At 43.4% G+C, this 24585-nt stretch overlaps 1 protein-coding gene across 5 annotated transcripts in view; it reads left to right on the plus strand.

The window, feature by feature from the left end:
• Positions 1-24347, plus strand: part of GJD2 (gap junction protein delta 2) — a 37596-nt gene extending 13249 nt beyond the window's left edge. The window contains exons 1-7 of one of the 5 annotated variants that reach the window (XM_084975120.1): positions 7121-7212; positions 10906-11003; positions 16036-16126; positions 18801-19012; positions 19656-19808; positions 20576-20748; positions 21739-24347. In XM_084975120.1, coding sequence (XP_084831246.1) covers positions 20678-20748; positions 21739-22633 — 966 coding nt within the window. In that variant the 5' untranslated portion in view covers positions 7121-7212; positions 10906-11003; positions 16036-16126; ... (1 more) ...; positions 19656-19808; positions 20576-20677 and the 3' untranslated portion in view covers positions 22634-24347. Of the gene's footprint in view, positions 1-7120; positions 7213-10905; positions 11004-16035; positions 16127-18800; positions 19013-19655; positions 19809-20575; positions 20749-21738 lie in introns of those variants that run through there. The other 4 variants (XM_084975126.1, XM_084975115.1, XM_021098274.2 and 1 more) reach the window with 4 other exon arrangements.
• Positions 24348-24585: the final 238 nt, after the last annotated feature.

Consider the following 24585-nt stretch of genomic DNA (forward strand, 5'->3'; position numbering starts at 1 on the left):
TCATGATCCACACTAAATGGGTCTTGAATCGTTGAGTAGGTTCCAGCTAGCATAAGAAAACAAAAAACAAAAAACCCCACAAAACAAAAACCAAAACAAAGCAAAAAACAAGCAGGGCAGAGAATAGAAAATATTTGAGTGGGAGTTCCCTTCGTGGCTCAGTGGTTAACGAACCTAATATCCATGAGGATGTAGGTTCGATCCCTGGCCTTGCTCAGTGGGTTAAGGATCCAACGTTGCTGTGACTGGCTGGTGGCCTCAGCTCTGATTCGACCCCTACCTGGGAACTTTCCTATGCTGCGGGTGTAGCCCTAAAAAACAAAAAAAAGGAAGAAGCCAGAAACAAAAAACATCAGACTATACTGTATAGTGAGGGTAAGTAATGTTTCATGGGACTTTGTTTTAGTCTCTATGTATGTGTACCAGGTTGCAATATAATTTTTTTTTTTTTTTTTTTTTTTTTTTGTGGATCATGGTGAGAGAAAGTTTGATTTACAACAGTCCATCTGCAGATTTTTTCTTTCTTTTTTTTTTTTGCCACACCCAGGGCATACAGAAGTTCCCAGGTCAGGAATCCAACCCAAGCCATATTAATGACAATGCTGGATCCCTAAGCACTAAGTACCAGGAAATTTCAGATATTCTTTAACAATTTTTTTATTAGGAAAAATTTCACATATGCATAAAATAGCAATAATAATAAGCTAGACCCCATATATCCTCATCTAGTTTCTAAATTATCTTTTGTTGGTAGTACGATCCTATTTATTTCCTTCAGTAATTTCTTTCTTTTTTCCATCCTACCATATGCAGGGGTGATTTCAGTAGAATTGAAGTAATCCTTCCTAATGGTTCAAGCTATGAATATTTCAGGTCAATTGGGAGCCTTTTGTGGCTACAGGAAACCACTGGAAAGAACAAGATTGGAAGAAAAACTGAGGCAAACCTTACAGATGCTGCTTTAGACCCAGATGCTGTGCTATTTCTGGAAGAGACAGTCATGCCACCTGTTTAGTTCAAAATTCTCTCTTTATCCCATCACCCTTACAGAATTGAGAAAGGTAGAGCTGCGTGCAATCTGGGAACACTTAGTCCAGCTTTTTAGTTTTACAGATGAAGAAACTGAACTCTAAGAGTGGGACTGGGTTACCCAAGAAAGCCTCTCATCTAATGCTGTCTCTCACAGCCCAGCTGATGCCAGGAGCCTGTATATTTCAGACACAATGAAAGTTTATTTATACTCATCCTCAACCCCCTTCTCTGTTTTTCCTTCCTTCTTCTGAAATGGGTGCCTGTTCTTCTAATCCACAAGTCTGTATTTTTTATACATTTACCAAGTATCCCTACATCTATTCGGTAGCCACATGGAAAACATAGGCTATTGTTTCCCGTGTTTAACATGCATACAAATGGAGTTATATTCTACTTATTATTCTGTATCTTGGTTTTTGAGGTCTACCCTTATTGATATATAGATATATAAATTTCATTCATTTCACTTATATATATATAAATTTCATTTATTTTCACTTCTAGGTATTATGCCATCAAATGAATAAATTGCATTTTGATACTTCAACCATTGAATTTTGTGTTTTTCACTTATTGTACTTTTTGTTTTGTTTGTTTTCTTCCTTTACTGACAGTCATGGACTGACTATATCCTCCCAAAATTCATATGTTGAAGTCCTAAACCTTAATATGATAGTATTTGGGGTTGGGCCTTTGTGAGTAATTAGAGTTAGGTGAGATTATGAGGGTGGGGCCCTCATGATGGGATTAGCGCCCTTATAAGAAGAGACACCAGAAAGCTGGCTTGCTTGCTTTCTGCTCTGAGGACACAGCAAGTAGATGGCCAGCTACAATTCAAAAAAAGGGCCTTCACTAGGAATGGGCTGACATCCTGTTCTTAGATTTCCAAAGAACAGTGAGAAAATTAATTTCTCTTGTTTGAGACCCCAGTCTGTGGTATTTTGTTATGACAGTTGGAGCAGACTAAGACACTGATTTCTAATGAACTGATTTTTTCTCTACTGGTCTGGAAGTTTTATGTTCCATGTTTATTCTTTTTTTATTTGCTTTAAAGCTTTTAAAACATATTTAAACACAACTTAATTTCTATGCTACTCTTGGTATGGTTGCTTTGTTTTTTATACCCACTCTGCTTACATAAAGTATTTACAGTAGATACTTACTTTCACACACAAGACTATCTTTTTCATAATTTTTTCTCACATACCACTCTGGGTTTGACTTCTTTCTTGATTGATCATTCTGTGTAATTCTTCTATAATTCAGTCGCAGTCTATACACAGGGCACCCTTTCATTCTTTGTCTCAAAAAATATTTTTCTCTCCCTCTTTAATGTAGTTGGGCATGTAGACATAGAAAAACAACTGCAAGGCAATGCTTACATCTGAATGGAAAAAACTACTGGTAGTTTTTTTAGTTACAGATTCTAATTTTTCTATACTGAATATTATTTGTGTAATTTCTCAAAAGTTAAAAAATACCCAACAAAATGCAGTAAGACATGAAACACTTTGATCACTGGCTCATCGAATCACTGCCAAATCTTCATGTATTCTGGTCCTGTTTCTGCAAGATTTTCTTCAGGAGAACCATTGAAGGTGATGCTGTTGCCATGGCACCATACAACTAGTCCCCTTAGATATTAAAATGGAGGAGTCACATCATTCTAGGCTCAGGTTTCAGCTGCTCTGGGCTGCTTTCATTTGCACAACTTCAATGCAAATGTGCCTTTAATCCTGCTTTCTACTTGACATTAGAAATTCTTCAGTGAGGGGATGGAAGTTCTGTTTTCATGAAAGACTTGAAGCTGGAGTATGAAAGAATCGCGGTACCTGGGAAGTGTTGCTATATCCCCTCCCTGCTTTCAAAGCAGCTTGTTTTTTTTAAATGCAAATAATGTTCCAGTTGGCCTCAAGAGCAGTATCTGTGCTTGAGATGGAAATCCAGAGCACCATCCAGGTCCCCTCCAAAGTCACCAAATTTCAAAGGACAACAGTAAAAATTAGATTTCTAGAGAGAGAGAGAGATCACAGACAGTGACAATGAGCTAACATCATTTTTCCCAGCTGCTTGTGAAGTTGGTCAGCCGGAGAAATCTGAATTTTTTTCACACAGAACTTCAGTTAGTCACTTAGTCCACACTGCTATTTTATTTTTAGCAGATTATGTTTGGATTCTTGTTTTCTCGTGGGTTTAGATTTTTCTTGAAAAAAAATGTTTTTTCCTGGCTCCCATCATACTGCATCCTGCAGATTAAATGGGCTCTAAATTAGCTTCTCTTCATATTTGTAGCCAGTGGATTTATTTAAGAAAAACACTTGACATCAAAATACATTTAATGGAGTTCCCACTGTGGCATAGCAGGTTAAGGATCTGGCATTGTCTCGGATGCTCCCTGGATTTGATTCCTGGCCCTGTGCAGTGGGTTATGGATCCAGCACTGGCGTAGCTGTGACATAGGTTGCAGCTGTGGCTCAGATTTGATCCCTGGCCCAGGAACTTCCATATGCCATGTGTGATACCAAAAAAGAAAATCAAAATCAAAATCCATTTAGTAATATGCACCTCCAAACTGTCCATGAGAGATTCAACATTTACCTGGTATTCAGTACAGATACATTGTTTCCAGGATTCCCTTAATGGAGAATACCAATGAATGAGTCAGCACAAAAAATAAAATTGTGGGACCTGCACATAACAGACGTAGGCTTACATGCATTTACACTCATTTTCATTCCCTCACTAATAAGACAGTAAAAGGATTTTTTTTTTTTTTTTTTTTTTTTTGTCTTTTTGCCATTTCTTGGGCTGCTCCTGCAGCGTATAGAGGTTCCCAGGCTAGGGATCAAATCACAGCTGTAGCCGCCGGCCTACGCCAGAGCCACAGCAACGCAAGATCCGAGCTGCGTCTGCAACCTACACCACAGCTCAAGGCAACGCTGGATCCTTAACCCACTGAACAAGGCCAGGGATCGAAACCGCAACCTCATGGTTCCCAGTCAGATTTGTTAACAACTGCGCCACAACGGGAACTCCATTAAAAGGATTTTTAAGACATAATCTATAAAGGCAAAGAGAATAGAAAAGTGGAAAGCTGATAGATGACTGATATAATCAAGGTCTGCTGTAGAAAAAGCTGAGCAGTAACTATTTTATTCTGCTGAAACTCACCTGATGGGAATGAAGAGAAGGTAAGAATGTAGCTAAAATCAGGGTGATTGTTCAGAAATCTATTTAAGAAGAAATAAAAATGCTCTATTTCTGTTCCCATTCCATCCAGTCAAATCACTGCCTTTTCTTCACCCTGGCAGAAAACTGCATGTTTAGCCACTGGAGGGGGTCTCAGGGTTAGAGGAACGTAGCTACAGTTGATGGTGGGGAGGCAGTACTACTATTCAACAGAATGGTTAAGTGACATTTGCCCATTGACTGTTAAAACCACCAGCCCACTGGGTTAGGCCCCACCCTAACCCTAACTCCTAACCCTAACCCTACTCCTGGCTTTCAGATTATTGGAAGACAGAGCTGTACCCACGAGGCAGGAGCCTGGTACAAACCTGTCTGCAGAATCTGACTAGCCCAAGAGATTTTTTTTAAAAATCAGAAATTTCCTAACTATACAGCCCAATGAGATAGTCTATACCAGGATTTCTCAACCAAAACTACAAACCTTTTGGGCAGGATGACTTGTCATGGGGCTGTGCTGTGCATTGCAGGATATTCAGCAGCATCCCTGGCCTCTACCCACCAGATGCCAGGGGCACTGCTCTACACTGAAGCACACAGTCAGCAGGCCCCACTCATGCACTTGGAGTTTCCAATCATTCACTCTCAAAGGTGAACTGTCAGCCAAAAATCAGAAGGCTCTGTCTTGTGGGTACAGAGATGAAAGATACAATCCTTGATTTCAAATCCAAGAAGAGAGGCACACAAGGAAGCTGATGGAGTGTGTGACTGAGAGAGCACAAAGGGGGAATCCATTCTAACATTTACTGAACACTTCCTATGTGCCAGGTAATGCATCATGTAATGTTCCCAGCAACCCAGTGATACTACAGACAGTTGGCAGTGGAGGAAATCAGTGCTCAAGGTTAACTGCACCTGAGTATTACAGCTAGAAACTAGCTGCAGAGCAAGAGTTAGGCCCAAATCTTTCATCCTCCCATGTCATTCTCTCTTCAAAAACCTGTGCTGCTTAAGAGCACTGAGCTTAGACAAGGAAAAGGTTAAAGTCAGAAAGGCTTCCTGGAGAGGGTGGTTGCAGAAGGGAGGGTGGATGAATGGATTCTGCTGGCCATGGGAAAACCTGGATGCTAAATCTTTCACTCCTGGACCAGTATCCTATGGGTAATTCTATTTATGAAGCTTCACTTAGCATATATTTGAGTGCCTATTATTTTTCATGGACTGTGCTAGGTACACGGATTTAAAGGTCAAAGCAAAGCAAACAAACACAGTTCCTGTTCTGGATAAGCTTGCTGTCTGTTTACGAGGATAATTAGAATATAACATGACAAAAAAAATTTTTTTTTCTTTTTTGGCCACGTTATGGCATATGGAGTTCCTGGGCCCAAGATCAGATCCAAGCTGCAGTTGTGACCTTAGCTGTGGCAACACCAGATCCTTAACCCACAGTGCTGGGCTAGGGATTGAACCTGTCTCCCAGAGCTCTAGAGATGCCAATGATCATGTTGTGCCATAGCAGGAACTCAAAAAGAAGAAAAAACTTTTTTTTTTTTTTAAATAAAAGGAGTTCCCTTGTGGCTTGGTGGTTAAAGGATCTGGCTGTGTCACTGCTGTGGCTTGGGTTTGACCCCTGCCCTGGGAACTTTATGTCACAGATGTGGCCAAAAACAAAGAAACAAACAAACAAACAAACAACTGGCGAAAGTGCAACTAGTTTAGTCTGGCTGGAGCTGAGGATTTAAGGAGGAGTTGTAAAAGATGAAGTTAAAGAGATAAACCAAAGCTAGTTCACTGATGGCCTCATGTACCATGCTGAAGACTCTGGACATTTAAAAAACTTTATATGACTATGTAGCAATGGGAACTCTATCCAATCTCTTGTGATAGAACATGATAGAAGATAATATGAGAAAAATAATATATGTATATGTATGACTGGGTTACTCTGCTATACTGGAGAAATTGACACCACACTGTAATTCAACTATAATAAAAAACTTTATATTAATATTGAACATTAGATAGGAGAGCAAGAATCAGACTGCAAAGTAGGAAGATCCCTCTGGAGGCAGAATAAAGGGTGAATTAGAGAGGAGTAAGACTGAGGGCAGGTAGTACAGTGAGGACTAGTGAATGATTCAGGGAAGAATGGGTTAGAGGCCTGCACTAGGGGAGTGACAAAGAGATGAGAAAGGCAGATGCATCTGAGAGCATAGAGAGGCATTTAGCTGCCAAGGATGCTCATCCGAGGGCTGCATAACATTTCTGCCCAAATCCCCCTCACAGGAGCTGGTCTGGAACCTGTGAGAGCAGGGAAGACCTATCTGCAGCACCGTTTTGTCCATTATGAGCTCTGATTCCTGCCAGAGCACCCCTCTGAGGTTACAGCTGGGAGGGAGGTCTGGGGCCAAGGAGTTAGAGCCAACCAGTGGGCAAGGGGAGGCCTTCTCAGCAGAGACTAGCACCTGTAAAAGCAAGGATATGTGGGAGGGGATGGTGCAATGGGGAACTGCATGGGGATCTGGGTGACTGGAGGGTAGGCAGTGTGTGGGAAGAGGACAGGCCATTAAACTAGAGAGGTAGGTACAGGCCAGATCTAAGGAGCTCTCCTTAGGGGCCTGGGTCTGCTCAGGCCACTCATGATGACTGTTCTCTGGCTCCTTCGCCTGCACCCTACTCAGCTGACCAAGTTTGCCCCCAGCCCCAGCTAATGATCATTAGTCCTGAGGCCAGAACAAGCTCCCTCTGCTGGATCATTGAAGGGAAAAATCTGCCCTCGAGAAGGTGGTTAACCTGAGGGGCTGTGCGGGGATATGTCCCAGCTGCTGGTTTCCCTGGTAACTGATGATCCCACCTGACATCAGCGTCAGCTCTCCTATAGATGGTAGCCTCCTCCAGTAGCAGTGAAGGTTGTTGCCACGTCCTGCGGTCCTGCTCGCCACTGCCAGTTGCCACGTACGATGGAGAGTTGCTCCAGGACTCTGTTTTAGACTTGTAAGATACCTTTTCTGATTCACCATTGATATCTCTGTCGCTGTTTCTGGGGCCTCTCTTTGGACTCCAGGCTGGGCAATTTCTGGGCTCGCAGGCCTGCTGAGTGCAGCCCAATAGCTTGCTAATGTCTGGCCTGACCAGAAGGCCATAGAAACCACTGAAAAACTGTCAGTAGGTTGGGTTATTATTGTAATCATATTCCGGGGAAATGCACTTTGAGTAAAAGATGAAGCTATCCTGTGTGACCTATGCATTTATCCAAAATACTATGTTGGACTCTCACCCCCATCCTATCAACACACACACTCAGTACTGACCACACTGTGTATTTCAAAGTAGCTCCTCCTGTGTACCACCTGGAAGGTTCCATGTGTGCATTACAGCCTACCGCCAGTGCATAGGACATTTTAGGAACTCACTTGTGTCCTGGGGCTGGCAAATATGCATGCGAATATATTCAGTGATGGCAAACCCACTCTTCGAAGGGGAGTTTGTTTTGTAAATAGTCAGAAGTCATTGGATTTTTTTTTTTTTTTTTTTTTAATGGCTGCATGTGGTATATGGAAGGACCAGAGCCAGAGCTTATGCTGGATCCTCTAACCCACTGCACCAGGTTTGGGATCAAACCTGAGCCTCTACAGTGACTCAAGCTGCTGCAGTGGGATGATTTTTTTTTTTTTTTTTTTTTTTTTTTTTTTTTTGTCTTTTTGCCATTTCTTGGGCCACTCCCACGGCATATGGAGGTTCCCAGGCTAGGGGTCCAATTGGAGCTGTAGCTGCCAGCCTACGCCAGAGCCACAGCATGCGGGATCCGAGCCGCGTCTGCAACCTACACCACAGCTCACGGCAATGCCGGATCCTTAACCCACTGAGCAAGCGCAGGGGTCAAACCCGCAACCTCATGGTTCCTAGTCGGATTCGTTAACAACTGTGCCACGACGGGAACTCCTGCAGTGGGATTCTTAACCCATTGCGCCACAGTGAGAACTCCAGAAGCCTTTGCATATTAATGGACAACACATGGAAACCTTCCTACTTGAATGCTGGAGAAGCAAGAGGAACTCGGATCCCAGCTCAAAATTGCCATGAAAGAATGTGATGCAGGTGAACATCATTTTGTCTCCCTCTTTTAAATTCAGACTCATGAAAGTATGTATTACCAGAAGCCACCAATGAAAATAAATTGGGTAATCAAGGTGGCTCATGCAACTCAAAGTAAAAAGCAAGGTGCAAGTTTTCAAGCAATGAGGGTTTTCTTACCTGTTAACAAGGGGCTCTGAAGAGCCTTGGAACTTGAGTTAGGGCACTAAATTTGGAGTAAATTAATATTCTAGGGAGAGAATTTTCATTTATGTCCTCTTTCCAGGGTTCAATTATCAACAGCAGTTTTGATCTCCCTTGTCCTATTTGATAGTTTTACTGTCTTTAAACACTGCTATTTAAAATGAATGGAAAAAAAAATGAATGGGCAAATATCTTTGGAAATGCTTAAATATTAATGTCTCAACATGTTCTTCTTCCTGCAAAGAACCCCACCCTCTACCTGGACTTTGCTGTAGCTCCTGGTGAACTGTAGAACTCAGGCAAAACCTGGATTTCTTTCTTTTTTTTTTTTTTTTTTTTTTGTTTGGCTGCGGTGGTGGCATATGGAAATTCCTGGGCCAGGGGCCGAATCTGGGCCACAGCTGCGGTGACACCAGATCCTTAACCCACTGACTGGGCCAGAGAGCGAAAACGAGCAGTGATCTGAGCCACTGCAGTGGCAATACCAGGTTCTTAACCTACTTTGCCACAGTGGGAACTCCAAAATGTGGATTTCAAAGGCAAAAAAAGAGAGCCCTGGCCTCCCTGATTAGAGGACCCACTCTTGCCATTTCTTTAACGTTGCTAGTTTCCTGGAGTTCCCTGGTGGCCTAGTGGGTTAAGTATCCAGCATTGTTACTGCTGTGGCACAGGTTCGATCCCTGGCCTGGGAACTTTCACATGCTATGGGCATGGCCAAAAATAATAAAGTTGCTATGTTCCAAGGGGCTGTCCACTACAATTTGTTTACCATGCCTAAAGATGGGCATTTTGAAATGGACATCAAAATTTGTAATTCAACTAATCATGGAGGTATTATGTTGACCAGGGCCCATTTATTTCCTAACTAAAGATTACGAGTTTGGTATGGTTCCTGAGGAGGTCTCTAGTTCATTTCCCTGAGAGCAGACAGGGTGGAACACTAGAGATGGTTCGTTGGTGGGGCCACACAGTCCCCAAGGGAAGGAAGTTATTACTGAGTGGAACCCGTTAGCAGTGGCAGTGTTGTTTCTAGTTTCCCTCCAACCACTCTTGTCCAGCCCCTTCAAATGATTCTCTTCATCATGCAAAGAAATTGAGCTTCAAAAAAGCCCAGGAGTTCCCATGGTGGCTCAGCAGAAATGAACCCTAATATCCATGAGGATGCAGTTTCTATCCCTGTTTGATCCCTTGCCTTGCTCAGTGGGTTAAGGATCCAGTGTTGCTGTGAGCTGTGGTGTAGGTCACAGAGGCAGTTTGGATCTGACATTGCTGTGGCTGTGGTGTAGGCCAGTGGCTACATCTCCAATTCGACCCCTAGCCTGGGAACCTCCATATGCCATGGGTGCGGCCCTAATGTATTTTAGAAGCCTTCAAAAGCTACACATTAGTTTCAGGGGAAAAGCCACCACCTTTGGTCTGTAAGGCTTCAAAAGCTACACATTAGTTTCAGGGGATGCTTAAACAGACCCCAGCATCCCCTCCTTGCTCAGTGAACCACCTGTGGAGACCTTGCAGTTCTCTGTGCTAATTTCTCCAGTCTCAGGGTCTGCTTACTCCTGTTCCCCCAGCTCAGAAGTTCTTCTTTCCCCCCTTTCCCTGGTTTACTACTATTCTTCTTTTGGATCTCTGCTAAAGAATGTCTTTTACCCCCAGCCCTTCCCCACCAAGTAGTCCAGCCCCTTCCTGCCGCATTCTATACGCAGCTCTGAGAGAGATCTCTAGCCATGTCTACTGATTGCACTTAGCCTGGTTTTAAGGTTAAATATTAGTCCTTGAGATTTGATTAATTAGTATGTCTCTCCCACTTTAAATTCCATGAGGTCAAGGACCATATTGTTTTTCTCACACTTGTATCACCCTGGCCCAGAGCAGGAAATGAATAAATCTTCACTGAACAAACAAATAAATGAGAGGGCCAAGAACTCATATGTACAAAGATGAAATCTAATGGGTTGGTGGAATGTGGTTGTAGAAATGCATATATATACACATGGTAGATAGATGGGCATCTCTGTTGATTTTTAAAAATGTATGTTATAGGAGTTGCTGCTGTGGCTCAGCAAGTTAAGAACCCGAAACTTACTCTCTGAGGATGCAGGTTTGATCCCTGGCCTTGCTCAGTGGGTTAAGGATTCAGATTGTGGCAAGCTGTGGCATAGGGTGCAGATGCAACTTGGATCTGATGTTGCTGTGGCTGTGGTATAGGCTAGCAACTGCAGTTCCAATTCAACCCCTGGCCTGGGAACTTCCATATGCTGCAGGTGCTGCCATAAAAAGAAAAAAATAAAAACAAAGATAAAAATGTATGTTCTGGGAAAGTAAAGGGGTAGGAGAGGACATGACTAGTTAATAATAAAGCATGAGTAGCATGTTATTTATCCATCCTTCTTTCATTTTTTGTTCTTTCAGATGTCACAAGACAGAAAAACTCTATTTTTATTTGAACCGTGGGCACTATAATTTCCCTTGGAAGAACAGTCTTGACTGCAACAACACAGAAGACTATGGTAAGTATTCAAGTTAAGAAATGGGTCCCCTTCCCTCCTCTGCTTCTCTACTCCACCAAGAAAGGGCAGAAAAGTATAGAATAGGCAGGTAGCTTTCTGACCATCTGACCTATTGCAGAGATAAAGCCTAGTGAAATTAAGAAAAAAGTGATTAACTTAGCTCTTAAGTGCTCTTAGGTAATCCTTCCTGTATACCAATTGGTTATTAATGTGAACTATGTGATGAACATTTAAAAATGGAAACCATGCATGTAACTATAGATTATCATAGTAAATGAAGTAAGAAAGAGAAGGACAAATACCATATGATATTACTTATATGTGGAATCTAAAATATGGCATAAATGAACCTATCTACAAAATAGAAACAGACTCAGACATGGAGAATACAAAATATAGTGACTTGTGATTGCCAAGGGGGAGCAGGAAGGAAGGGAGATGAACAGGAAGTTTGGGGTTAGTAGATGCAAACTATTCCATTTAGAATGGATAAGCAATGAGGTCCTACTGTGTGGCACAGGTAACTATATCTGGTCTGGGATAGACCATGATGGAAAAGAATATGAGAAAAGGAATGTACATATATGTATGCCTGGCTCACTTTGCTGTACAGCAGAAATTGGCACAACATTGTAATCGGCTATATTTTAATTTGAAAAAATAAAAATGGAGACCAGTAACAAATGCCTTATGCTCGTCACTGAAACATCTGTATTATATGAAACAAACAGCATAATTGAAGTTTATTGAAAGCAACAGCATATTTGATTTATACTCTCACCTTCATGGAAGACCATCCCAGCTCTGTAGGAAATAGAAAGAATGACTTAATTATTGACATCATATCAGAAATGGTGATGCTGGAAAAAATACACAGACTGTTCTTGTGCTCTGAATAAAAGATGTAATCAGATGCAATCATTTCATTAATACACACATGGCCCTGTAATGGGAATACAGAGGACCAGATGGCCAGGAGTGGACTGAGATGAAATGAGATGGGTGTTTGCAGTTTAGCAACTAACTACTTAGCCTGTATGGATTAAGTACTTACAGAACCACAGGAACACATTTTCAGAATGAAATTCTGGCTTTGTGTCCAGAAGCACCATTCCCAGCACAAGGAGAAAGCCTATTTGACTGGAGTTCTACGGGGCTGTTGTGTCTAAGTAGCTGATAGGGAGTATAACTGCACTTGTGCTCAAATGTGACTGCATATTGAAATCACTTGGAGAGTTTTGTTTTGTTTTAAATACCAATACATGGGGCTCATCTCCAGAAATGCTGGTTTAATTGGTCTGGGTTATAGCATAGGCATAGGGATTTTTCAAAATCCCTCAGGTGATTCTAAAGTGCAGTAAAATTTAAGAACCACTGCATTAGTGCAACTCCTGGATTTCTACAAGTAGGCCCACTTTATAGATCAATAAAAGAAGCACATAGAAGCGTGTGTGGTGTGATTTTGGAGGGCTCCTTGCCCTCCAATAGCTCTTCTCTCCTGTGTCGTGTTTGCAAAACTACCTAGAAAAATTCATTTCTTTGAATGAAGGCTTTGCAACTTAAATGAGGATAATTCCTCTGAGAAGGATAATACATTAAGTGGTTATCAGTTATTAACACCCTGGTGTGCCTGTTTATCGGATTACTTCCTTTATGGTGGTGGATTGAGGGGTGGTGAGTGGGTGAAGCCCAATGATGGGAGGGCCAGAGGTCAACAGGATGTAGATTCAAGGTGAGTTCCAGGGGTGGGAGATGTGACCAAAGGCAGTCTGTAGTCAAGGTGAAAGGATGAGTTTATATCAGAATGAAAAATATTGGTTTGGAGTTCCTGTCTTGGCTCAGAGGATTATGAATCTGACTAACATCCCTGAGGACCCAGGTTCGATCCCTGGCCTTGTTCAGTGGGTTAAGGATCCAGCATTGCCATGAGCTGTGGTGTCGGTGGCAGACACGGCTCGGATCCTGTGTTGCTGTGGCTGTGGCACAGGTCAGCAGCTACAGCTCCGATTAGACCCCTAGCCTGGGAACCTCCATATGCAGCAGGTGCAGCCCTAAAAACCGAAAAAAAAAAAATTGGATAGGGTCCTGAAAGTCCAAGAAGATTGTGAACCAGAACCAAACCCTCATCTGACTGTCAAAATACTGTACCCAGGGAGCTGTACACATGGTGAGTGACAAGTGAGGGGTGGCCCCTTTCCAGTTCCAGAAATAGGAGGCTCTCTGGACCAGATTTGGATGTTGGTGTCCAAGAGAGATCAGAAGGCAGGTAGATGGACAAGAACTGGAAAATCACAGAAGATTTTGGGTTAACAATGCCTGATTTGATAGTCCTGATAAAAAACAGGAACTGGCTAAATTTCAAGAGGTCAAGATACTAGACAACCAAAACATCCCTGTATGATTATGAGAGCAAGGAAGAGCCTTGAAAATCAGCTCCAGATCTCAAAGGAGGTTCCTCTGGGGACGAATGTTATCTTGGCTGTAGATATGAAACAACAGGATGGATTCAACTTTTAGCAGCACACTCTGATGTAGGAAAAGTACAGGAAGGGTGCATATGGGAACTAACATATTCTCCCAGCTAGCAGTTCTGTCAAGGGCAGGTCCTACCCATGTGCATTTCCCCTGCAATTTCAGCTCTTTTATGCAGATTGGAAATAGACACAGCAGGAAGCCCAGTTATATCCCGCCTGGCTGGGACTCTGGCTGGGACTCTGGCTGGACGGTGACAATGAGAGTGTGAAGAGGAGGGTGCCCAGACCTCAGGCAGGTTCTCCCTGCACTGGAGCTGGGTAACTCTGAATAGTGTTGACTTAAATCTCTTTCTGCATGTTTAATGAGCCCCCCTGGGAAGCTCCTGATGTGAATGGGAATCACAACTTGACATAAACATGAAAGATTATGTGTCAGCAGGGCTGATTTGATTCTTAATGAGTGTTAATTTATTTGCTGTGATTTCACACATCTGCTCTGGCCACAATGTCATATTATGTTAATCCCTGAGATATTACTACACACACATATATTCTCTATGTACAAGGTGGGGAATGGGGAATTTGTGTATGTGATTTTTTTTTTTAAAGGGATACATACCCTTTTATTCAAAAAATTGGAAGGCAGATGTAGATTTCCCTGCTATTTGGATATATAGTCTCTTGAGGCCAAAACATAACTTGGCATTTGTGTCCATGACACTGCAGAACAGGGTTTGTTTCATTGGTCTGTTTTTTTCAGACTAGTTTTGGAGGTAACAGGCTCAGGAGAGTCCTAGGCCACACAGCAAACCACCATATTTAGGGCTACTCATAACTGGCGAGTTGGACAGCTCTGCTCCTGTATGGAATACTGGAATATCACTCTCTAAATTCTGTCTGGACAATGCAAACAAAAAGTATTTCCCTAAACATTTAAGCTGGGGCTTAAACATAGGGAAGGAAACATGTACATGCACAGAAAAAGAAAAATCAGTTTGCAGCAAAAAGGAGTAAATTTCATCTGCCACTTACATTCTTTCAAGTCTCTTAAGACAGGTTGGGTTTGCCCTGTCAAAGGACAATTTGATGGTTTCATTAGGAAACAGATGTATGTAGGCCACTGGGGGAGATAAAGCTTAGTTAATCCTAGCTGCTTGTGAATGAAATGTGGAGGACTTTAACACAGAGACCAATCCCAAACCAAATGCAGTCCCCCTCAAGCCACACAAATCTCAGAGGCTACAGATGCTGGTGCTTCCTTGAGCCGGTGTATCCAGGGCTGTGATCAGCTTTCCGAGGGTGCCTCTCTGGTGCTGCAGCCCAAACTTTGCATGCTCAGCAGCATTCTCCAGGTTAGCTCAGCAGGCCTTCAGACCACAGTGAGTGAGAGGAGCACAAAGTGAGAGCAGGGGGCTGGATGTCAGCAACAAGGCTAGCTAGTGAGGGGTCCAGCTGCCCCAAATGCATAGGGACTTTCACTTAGCAAAGGGAACCTTTTCTTTTCTCGGTCTAAATGTAATTTATGGTCGTGGGGGAGCCAGGACCCACCTATACTCAAAGAACACACAGCTTTCCCAGGTTGAGGAAAAACCTCACTCCTTCAACAAACTAAAAGCTTCCACAATGCTAAAGACACTAAGTGTGTGTATGGAAAGCACTGTGTATAAGGCATGCCTTCTGCTCCCCAAGAGTTTATGGTCCAATAGAAGAGAGGTCAGTGGATTCAGTTTCATTTTTACACCTTAACAAAACTCTTAGAGGGGTTCATTTACCAAATATTTGAAGCTACTAAGCTAACAGGTTCACCTGGGAATCTGATTGAAAAGAGAATCAAAAGGTACAAACCTCCAGTTAGAAGATAAATAAGCACTAGGGATGTAATGTACAACATGATAAATATAATTAACACTGCCAGATGTTATACATGCAAGTTAAGAGAATATGTCCTCAGAGTTCCCGTTGTGGCACAGTGGTTAATGAATCCGACTAGGAACCATGAGGTTGCAGGTTTGGTCCCTGCCCTTGCTCAGTGGGTTAACCATCCGGCGTTGCCATGAGCTATGGTGTGGGTTGCAGATGCGGCTCGGATCCCGCGTTGCTGTGGCTCTGGCGTAGGCCGGTGGCTACAGCTCCGATTCGACCCCTAGCCTGGGAACCTCCATATGCCGCGGGAGCGGCCCAAAGAAATAGCAAAAAGACCAAAAAAAAAAAAAAAAAAGAATATGTCCACAGAGTCCTCATCACCAGAAAACATTTTTTTTCTATTTCCTTTATCTTGTATCTATATGAGACGATGGATGTTCATAAACTTATTGTGATAACTATTTCATGATGTATGTAAGTCAAATCATTATGCTATACACCTTATATGGTGCTGTATGTCAGTTATATCTTAGTAAAACTAGCAGAAATAAAAAGAGAGTACCAAATTTTAAGCACACATAAGGATAAGAGCAAACCCAGATGTAGCTGTGTAGAAAATTGGATTATTCTTGGTAATTCTCCATTCCTTCCCTGTATTAGAATATTTAACTATGTCCTTTGCTATGTGCTTTTAGTTTTTTCCATTTGACATGGAGAATATCTTCCTGATCTGTCAACGGAAATTCCTGTGTGGTGAGACCTGGCTTCATGAAGTCAATAGTCCAGGTATTATTTTCCTTTAGATGCTTTCAGATAGTTCTCTCTCTATCATCCACATCACCTTAATTCCTCCTTCCTTCCTTAAAGGTCACATTTTCCATCTTTTAAAATTACTTGGTCCTCTTCTCCAGGGCTCTTAATAGAATTTTCTTCATAGATTTTTTTTCCTTAGCTACTTGCATGACTTTAGGCACTTAATCTTTGGGCCAATTTTAACATCTGAAACAAGGGGATAGGATTTCCTGATTTCCAGGATTACTTCCAATCTTAATACACATAGAAGTAAATGTTTTCAACTTTTTTATTTTATTAGATCCACTGGTGAGAACTGAATAAAAATGCAGGTACTTAAACCTCACTTCTACAGATTTTAATTTAGATCTGTATCATCTGTATCATACCTGGCATCTGTATTTGCAATGAGCATCCCCAGATGGGCTAATGTACACCAAAGTTTATTCTATGATTTCCATTTTTTTTTAATCCAAAACTATTACTTTAGTAGAGTAGAATGAGTTTTAAATAAAAGTTAAAGAATTTCCCTTTTGGCTAAAATGGGGATCTTTAATCAGAGGGCAATTGAGAGAGTCAGAATCTAGCTGGTTGAGACAATGTGCTGAGGAAACTCAGAGATGCCCAGCTCTACACAGAACCTTTTCAAATTGTTACAGCACTGTTGGGGCAATTAATTAATTGAAAGTGACTGGCCCTCAAGAAAAGGAAATACATAAAAAAGAATGAAATGTTGCCATTCGCAGCAACATAGATGGACTTGGAGAGCATTATGCTAAGTGAAATAAGTCAGACAAAGACAGATACTGTATGATATCACTTATATTGGAATCTAAAAAATATGACAAGCCAGTGACTATAACAAGAAAGAAGCAGACTCACATAGAGAAGAAACTGGTGGTTACCAGTAGGGAGAGGGAATTGGAGGGCAACATGGGACAGGGGATTAAGAGGTACAAGCTAGTAGGTAAGCTACAAGGATATATTGTACAATACAGGGAATATAGTCAATAGTTTATAATAACTATAAGTGGAGTATAACCTTTAAAAATTATAGATCATTTTATTGTATACCCATAACTTATATAATAGTGTATATCAACTCTAGTTCAATGAAAAATGTTTAAAAAGATAGAGGAAACAATGTAGTGAAATAAAATAACTTATGAATGATTAAAAAAATAAAAACAGGAGTTCCTGTTGTGGTTCAGTGGTTAACGAATCCGACTAGGAACCATGAGGTTGCGGGTTCGATCCCTGGCCTTGCTCAGTGGGTTAAAGATCCAGCCTTGCCGTGAGCTGTGGTGTAGGTTGCAGATGTGGCTCGGATCCTGCGTTGCTGTGGCTGTGGTGTAGGTTGGCTACAGCTCGGATTAGACCCCTAGCCTGGGAACGTCCATATGCCGCAGGAGCAGCCCAAGAAATGGCAAAAATAAATAAATAAATAAAAATAAAAACAGTTCATTGTTTTCAAAGGGTAGTAGTAAGAATAAAGTTTTTAATATAAAAACAGACTACCAAATCTAATGAGTTTTAAAATATAATTTCTATATAGGTATTTTGTGTGTTTACACATGTGTTGTATACACAGGTGTTCATATGTTGAATTTTTGTCATGTTAATGTATATTTTAAAATAGTAAACTAGGAGTTCCCATTGTGATGCAGTGGTTAACGAATCTGACTAGGAACCACGAGGTTGTGGGTTCGGTCCCTGGCCTTGCTCAGTGGGTTAAGGATCTGGTGTTGCCATGAGCTGTGGTGTAGGTTGCAGACCAGCTCAGATCTAGCGTTGCTATGGCTGTGGTGTAGGCCGGCGGCTACAGCTCTGATTAGACCCCTAGCCTGGGAACCCCCATATGCCGAGGGAGCGGCCCTAGAAAAGGCAAAAAGACAATAAAATAAAATAAAATAGTAAACTAATGATCAATAATTTAGTTATAGCCTAATGCCTCAAAATTGCGCTGTGAGAACATTCAAAATGACTTTCCTGCAATCTGTGTCCTTAAGACCACCATCTTTAAGGGTTTGGGAAAGCCACATAATGAGTTTGAATCGTGCAGTCTATTTTGGGATATTTAAATATGTGAAACAGATTTCTCTTGGGACTTTCTCTTTCATTCACTCCTTGTCTGAAATCCTTCACTTCAAAGAATCTACCAGAGAAGGAGGGAAAATAGGGAGCCAGGGCCTAAGGGAGCAGGCAGCAAGTTTGAGAAAACATGCCAAGTCTGAGTTGGGGGATCACCATCTGGAGGTGGATTTTTTTTTTTTTTTTTTTAAAAGGGCCTCATCCGAGGCATATGGAGGTTCCCAGGCTAGGGGTCCAATCAGAGCTGTAGCCACCAGCCTACACCACAGCTATAGCAATGCCAGATCCAAGCTGAGTCTGTGACCTACACCATAGCTCACAGCAATGCCAGATCCTTAACCACTGAGCAAGGCCAGGGATCGAACCTGCTTCCTTAGGGATACTAGTCAGATTTGTTTCTGCTGAGCCACGACAGGAACTCCTGGAGGTGGATTAGATCACAGGATATCCAACTATTCCCATTTTTGCACCCCCTCTCTACCCAGCAGGAAATATGGAGCACCTGCCATAGCCCTAATGTTCCCTTTACACCCTATATCTTTCTCTATTTTCAATGGACTCTTTTGCTCCTTTGCAGGGAGAAACTGCTTCCTTGGGGTAAGGGTGTCAGGGATCTCACTGACCCCACTTCTCTCTCACTCTCATTGAAGCTTGAGTTGTGCCTTTAAACGTATTTTATGCAGAGGTGCATGGTGAGTGGACTCAAGCCTCTGCTCTGTAACCCTCTTCCCAGTCCCCGTGTCACCAGCTACCCACCCATCTTGGGTCTAGAACTGAAGGACCATTAAGGTATGGCTTGTGTATGTGCTATGATCCCTGTGGATAATTAAGGCTACATTACCTGTCTAGAATAAGTCAGCAACTCTTTCATAGTTGTATTTTTTAAAGGGTGGGAACCCCTTAACCATTGTGCTTTGGGTACATATATATGATACACTCCCAACTATTGTGTTTCCTAATATCTGTCCCTTGAGCTAATCGGCAGCCTGGTGTGATTGTTTCAATTTTCTAGCGACCAGTTAAGCAGTTGCTCTCCATAGAACTGACAGCAAAATGTAAATTTAAAAACAGAAAGCAGAATCTGCTGGTTGAGGGGGGAGAATTCTGAGGCCAAAAAAACCAGGTGGGGTGAGATTGTGAATTCTAGCTAGTTGAGTAATTGGCCTCCTTAAATTCAGATTAGATCACGGTTTACTTGAGAAGTAAATACCCCTAAATAAATAAATAAATACGCGATAGACATTAAGAACAGCACATCGTCTGGTTTGCGCTGGGGAAGCGAATCTTAACCATGGCCACTCGCTCGCTCACGTTAGGCACCTTTTTAGTACAGTCTTGTGCTCAGACCCCAGTCCTTAGAGGCAGCTTCATACCTACATTTAAGTTTCAGTCTAAATGGACTCTCATCAATCTTTCCTCACCTCTTCATCAGATCCATAGAGGCAAAGACCGCAGACTCACTCTTAGTCCTCTCCAAGGGATATGGAAAAGCGTCTTACAGTTGCCCCCATTCTCCTCCCACCCAACCAGCATCTCCGTTTAAAGAGGGCTTTTCAGTAGTACCCCCAAAGACAAAAAGGAAAAGGTGAGGGATGCAGCGACAGACGCTAAACTACCTGCTCACGCCCCTCCCCACTCTCCCACGCGTCTGCTCCCGGCTGCCCCTTCTCCTGCCCGGGGCTAGTGGTCAGGTGAGGTTACCTGCGCGTCCGGAGAAGCCCCGAGGGGCGCTGTGATCCATCCTCTCGAAGTCGCCCCACTCCCCGCCAGGGCCCCAGGACTCTTGCCCCCCTCTCTCCCAGCGCGCGTCCCCTGCCCCTCGGGCCCCGGCACGCAGCGACAGCCGCACGCCGCGCTCGTCTCCCCTCCGCCGACCTGGCGTGACGCAGGCGGAGACTACTTAAGGCCGGATTAGAGGCGGCGGCCGAGGATTCCCGAGCCCTGCAGCCAGCTCCGCGCGCTCCGCCCCGGCTTCGCAGGCGGCAGCGCGGGAGCGCCCGGTGCCTGCTGAAGTGCTAGGCGCGGGGGCTTGTGCCCGGACCCTTCCTCGGCTCCCAACCCCCCGGGGGGTGAGTGCAGCCCAAAGACCTCCCCCGGGCGGGCGAGAGCTAGCGGACCTGCACGCGGCCACCCCCGTTCCGCTCCGCCCCGTCCCTTGCCCGGGCATCCATGGGCTCCAGACCTGACCCCCGGACGGCGCGAGAGGTTCGTGCCTGATATCCAGACTGCGCCAGCTGCCCATCAGTCGGGCGCGCTTGGGTTTCCTTCACCATCTCCCTCTTTTAAGTACGATAAAAGGGAGAGGGGAATAGTGGAATTTTTAAATTTTTTGTTTGATTCTTTCATTGGGAGGCAATTCGCTCCTACTTGGGTGGTGCGGCCCGGGGAGGGGCCAGGAGCGGGAACGTGCCCTGCGCTGCCCAGTCTTTGTCTGCTGCCTCCGGATGCACAGCGATGGGGGAATGGACCATCTTGGAGAGGCTGCTGGAAGCCGCGGTGCAGCAGCACTCCACTATGATCGGGAGGTAAGGGCGCCGAGCCGGCTGTCAGCGGGACCCGTCGGGCGGTCCCCGGGAGTCCTTTCTAACGTCCAGACAGAGCCCCAGCAGCCCCCAGACCACCCTCTGCCTCCTTCCCGTCATCCTTGGTCCACGCGCTTGTGTTCCTGTCATTTAGGGATTGCCTAATGCCCAGTGATGTTCCCCTCCTCCAGCTGCTCCTCATCAGCTATCCATCCCTCCCCTATGAAACATTACCAGGGGAATCACTCTTCTCCTATTAGCAAAAGAGTTACTGGCTCAGTCGTGGTTCCCCCACTCTCCGCAGTCAGAGCCAATCTTCATCGGATTCCCTAAATAGAATCTACAAAGAAGGCAGGGTTGTGTTTGGACAGAGAAGGACAAATGGGGAGATGGATTTGCTCTTCGGAGCAGATGTATCTTTTCCCAACAAATATTTATTAAGCTAGACTGATTTGCCTGTTAAAACTGTGCTAGCAACCCACACGTGCAACTGATAACTGTCTTCATATATATTCACATATATATGTGTATATATATTCATAGCTATCTGTCTATATAAAACATTAAGTTCAATTTCATATTGAGAAACTAAATATACACTTGGAGTAGTTATATACATATTATGTGTGTAGACTATGAAACATGTGCTCTCTGTGTTCAGCTCTTCTGGATGCATTTGCCATATCCAGAGTGAAGGTGTGTTTTGTGCCTCTGTACATTCCATATACAGATGAAATTGATCTGTTGCAAATACACCATGTCCAGTGTATGGAGTTGCACATACTTGAGATCCATGTAAAATGAAGTGTTCCCAGTCTACCAACAACCAGCAGAGAGGAAAGAGTCAAAAAGGCTTGCTGGATTCCTAGTTCAGTACCACTTAGAATGGATAGCTCCCCAGTCAATGTCAGAGCTGGGAAGGGAGGAGCGGGGTTTCTTAAGTCAGTGACTCAGCCCCTGAGAACCTCTCTTCCTCCCTTTTCCCCTGCTCAGGATCCTGTTGACTGTGGTGGTGATCTTCCGGATCCTCATTGTGGCCATTGTGGGGGAGACGGTGTACGATGATGAGCAGACCATGTTTGTGTGCAACACCCTGCAGCCCGGCTGTAACCAGGCCTGCTATGACCGCGCCTTTCCCATCTCCCACATACGTTACTGGGTCTTCCAGATCATAATGGTGTGTACCCCCAGTCTCTGCTTCATCACTTACTCTGTGCACCAGTCTGCCAAGCAGCGAGAACGCCGCTACTCTACTGTCTTCCTGGCCCTGGACAGAGACCCCCCTGAATCCATGGGGGGTCCTGGAGGAACTGGGGGTGGGGGCAGTGGTGGTGGCAAACGAGAAGATAAGAAGTTGCAAAATGCTATTGTCAATGGGGTGCTGCAGAACACAGAGAACACCAGCAAGGAGACGGAGCCAGATTGTTTAGAGGTTAAGGAGCTGACCCCACACCCATCAGGGCTGCGCACTGCAGCTCGATCCAAGCTCCGAAGGCAGGAAGGCATCTCCCGCTTCTACATTATCCAAGTGGTATTCCGAAATGCCCTGGAGATTGGGTTTCTGGTGGGCCAATACTTTCTCTATGGCTTCAGTGTTCCAGGGTTGTATGAGTGTGACCGCTACCCCTGCATCAAGGAGGTGGAATGTTATGTGTCCCGGCCTACCGAGAAGACTGTCTTTCTAGTGTTTATGTTTGCTGTGAGCGGCATCTGTGTTGTACTCAACCTGGCTGAACTCAACCACCTGGGATGGCGCAAGATAAAGCTGGCCGTGAGAGGGGCCCAGGCCAAGAGGAAGTCAGTCTATGAGATCCGCAATAAGGACCTGCCCCGGGTCAGTGTTCCCAATTTTGGCAGGACTCAGTCCAGTGACTCTGCCTATGTGTGAAGGGGCAAGTTTAGGGAAGGCCTGGGGGATGACAAGCAGCCCCAAGGCAGATGATTGCTTGGGAGTGTCTCTATCTGCTCTTATTTATGTGACAGTCATCACTGAGATGTAGAGTGTGGTTGGTTAAGAGAAGATCTTGCATCAGTGGGAGAGGAGAGAAAGTAGAACCATTACCACATCATGTCGCTGGTTCCAGAGACAGTTGGGTAGAGTGATGTGATGGATGCATTGGACTTCATTGGGACCTTTTCTTTTGTGGTTCAGTTTGATCCTGATCATAGTGGACTTGCACAGCTACCAAGTAGACTTAGCTCTGCTAAGCTCTGTATTCTGGTGAATGGCATGAGTCAAATATTTCATTGGTACAAAATTTACGACCTTTCTCAACACATCCCATCATCCTGGGCTGCAGGACAAACATTCCTGAGGCATCCTTCAAGGACCTCCCTCATCAGCATGTCCCTCTCCCTCAACCCAAGATAGCATGCCAGCTTTTTTCTCAATCTGGCCTTATGGTAGACCTAATATGGTTTATCTGAAAGCAAGAGGGTTCCATGGGGTGCTTTTCGAAGAATGGCCAGGGCAGAAGTTTGCATCATAGCCCCATCTGACCGGCCCTTATTCATTATGAAAACCTTCGGAATGTCTCAATATTTCCAGTTTTTTAACTCAAACTGCACTGGTGCTGTTTATTAGGGGCAGGGGATGGGTGGGTGGGAGGGAATTGCAATATGCAACTACAACACTCCTGTGGGTTGGTTGTTGCACTGTTAGGCATGTGGTTATGAGCTTTGGGATATTTCTGCCTTGCAGCTTGTGGACTTTGGACAGCATTAAAAATATTTTTGTTGTTGTTAATATCAAGGGTGTCTACCCGAGCCACAGAATTTCTAACTGGTGTATTTCACTTGTTTTCTTGTATGGTTTTGTTGCACAACACAGCTGCACTTCATTTTGCCATGGTTTGAATTTACCTGTGTGCTCACACCAGAGACCTTAATCAGCCCATGTCAATCCTGATTTATTATTTTATCAGTTATTTTTGAAACACACATAATCACCGGCTAAGAAATCTGAAAATAAACACTATTGGCTAACATGTGTTTACGGATGCTTATTTGAGACATATACCAAAGGTTCAAAAACCTATTGCTTTGGACTGTGAATATATTTCCTTCTCTTTGCTCTTATTTATTTAAGTGCCATACTGTACCTTTCATATCCACTGTGTATTTAGTTAAAGCATTGGCCAAGAGTAGTATTTGGATAATGTGCTTTTATGAAGCTTTCTGTTTCCTTTGCATCATCATTATGATTTTTTTTTTGGTTTAGATATGGATATGGTGTAATACAAACCTAAAGATTTGTTTAAAATAAAGTTCTTGCCTTTTTTTTAATGGGGAGAGTCTGCAATTTTCTATTTTTTATTGGGGTTCTGTTTATTTAAATATATGTTTAAAATGTTTTGTTATATATTCAAAAAACCAGAACTTTGGGGCAGGAAGTTAGGGATGGATGAATATTATTTGAGGGATGACTGATAAAATCCAGCCACCAGCAGATAAGAAGAGGCTGGTACATTTTGTGAATGTTTTGAAGAGTGTGAAGAGGTATTCAAATAGTAGTATTTACTAACTCATTTTCATTTTAGCACAAGATTTCTCTGCCTGTCTAAGGATGTTTCTTACAATAAAATGTCAATGCTGTAACATAATAGTTTATTCCAAGAGTGGAGTTATTTTTTTTCCCTTTCCACCTTACTTTCCTTCTATCAGCTGTCATTTTTGGCAGCATGTTGTGCTCTGTTTCATCTCTTTAAGGCCTCATGTTTAAGTGATGTTAACCCAGTAGTCAAACAGAACCCTCTAAACCAACACCGTCCGATATAACTTTGTATAATGATGGAAACTTCCACTATGTTTCCTGCTCAATATGGCAATGACTGTTGAGCT

Source organism: Sus scrofa, chromosome 1 (genome assembly GCF_054392235.1).
Source record: "Sus scrofa isolate SSC_HxYL_T2T_F1_AM1 chromosome 1, Sscrofa_HxYL_maternal_Yorkshire_Landrace_v2.0, whole genome shotgun sequence".
Taxonomy (NCBI): Eukaryota; Metazoa; Chordata; class Mammalia; order Artiodactyla; family Suidae; genus Sus; species Sus scrofa.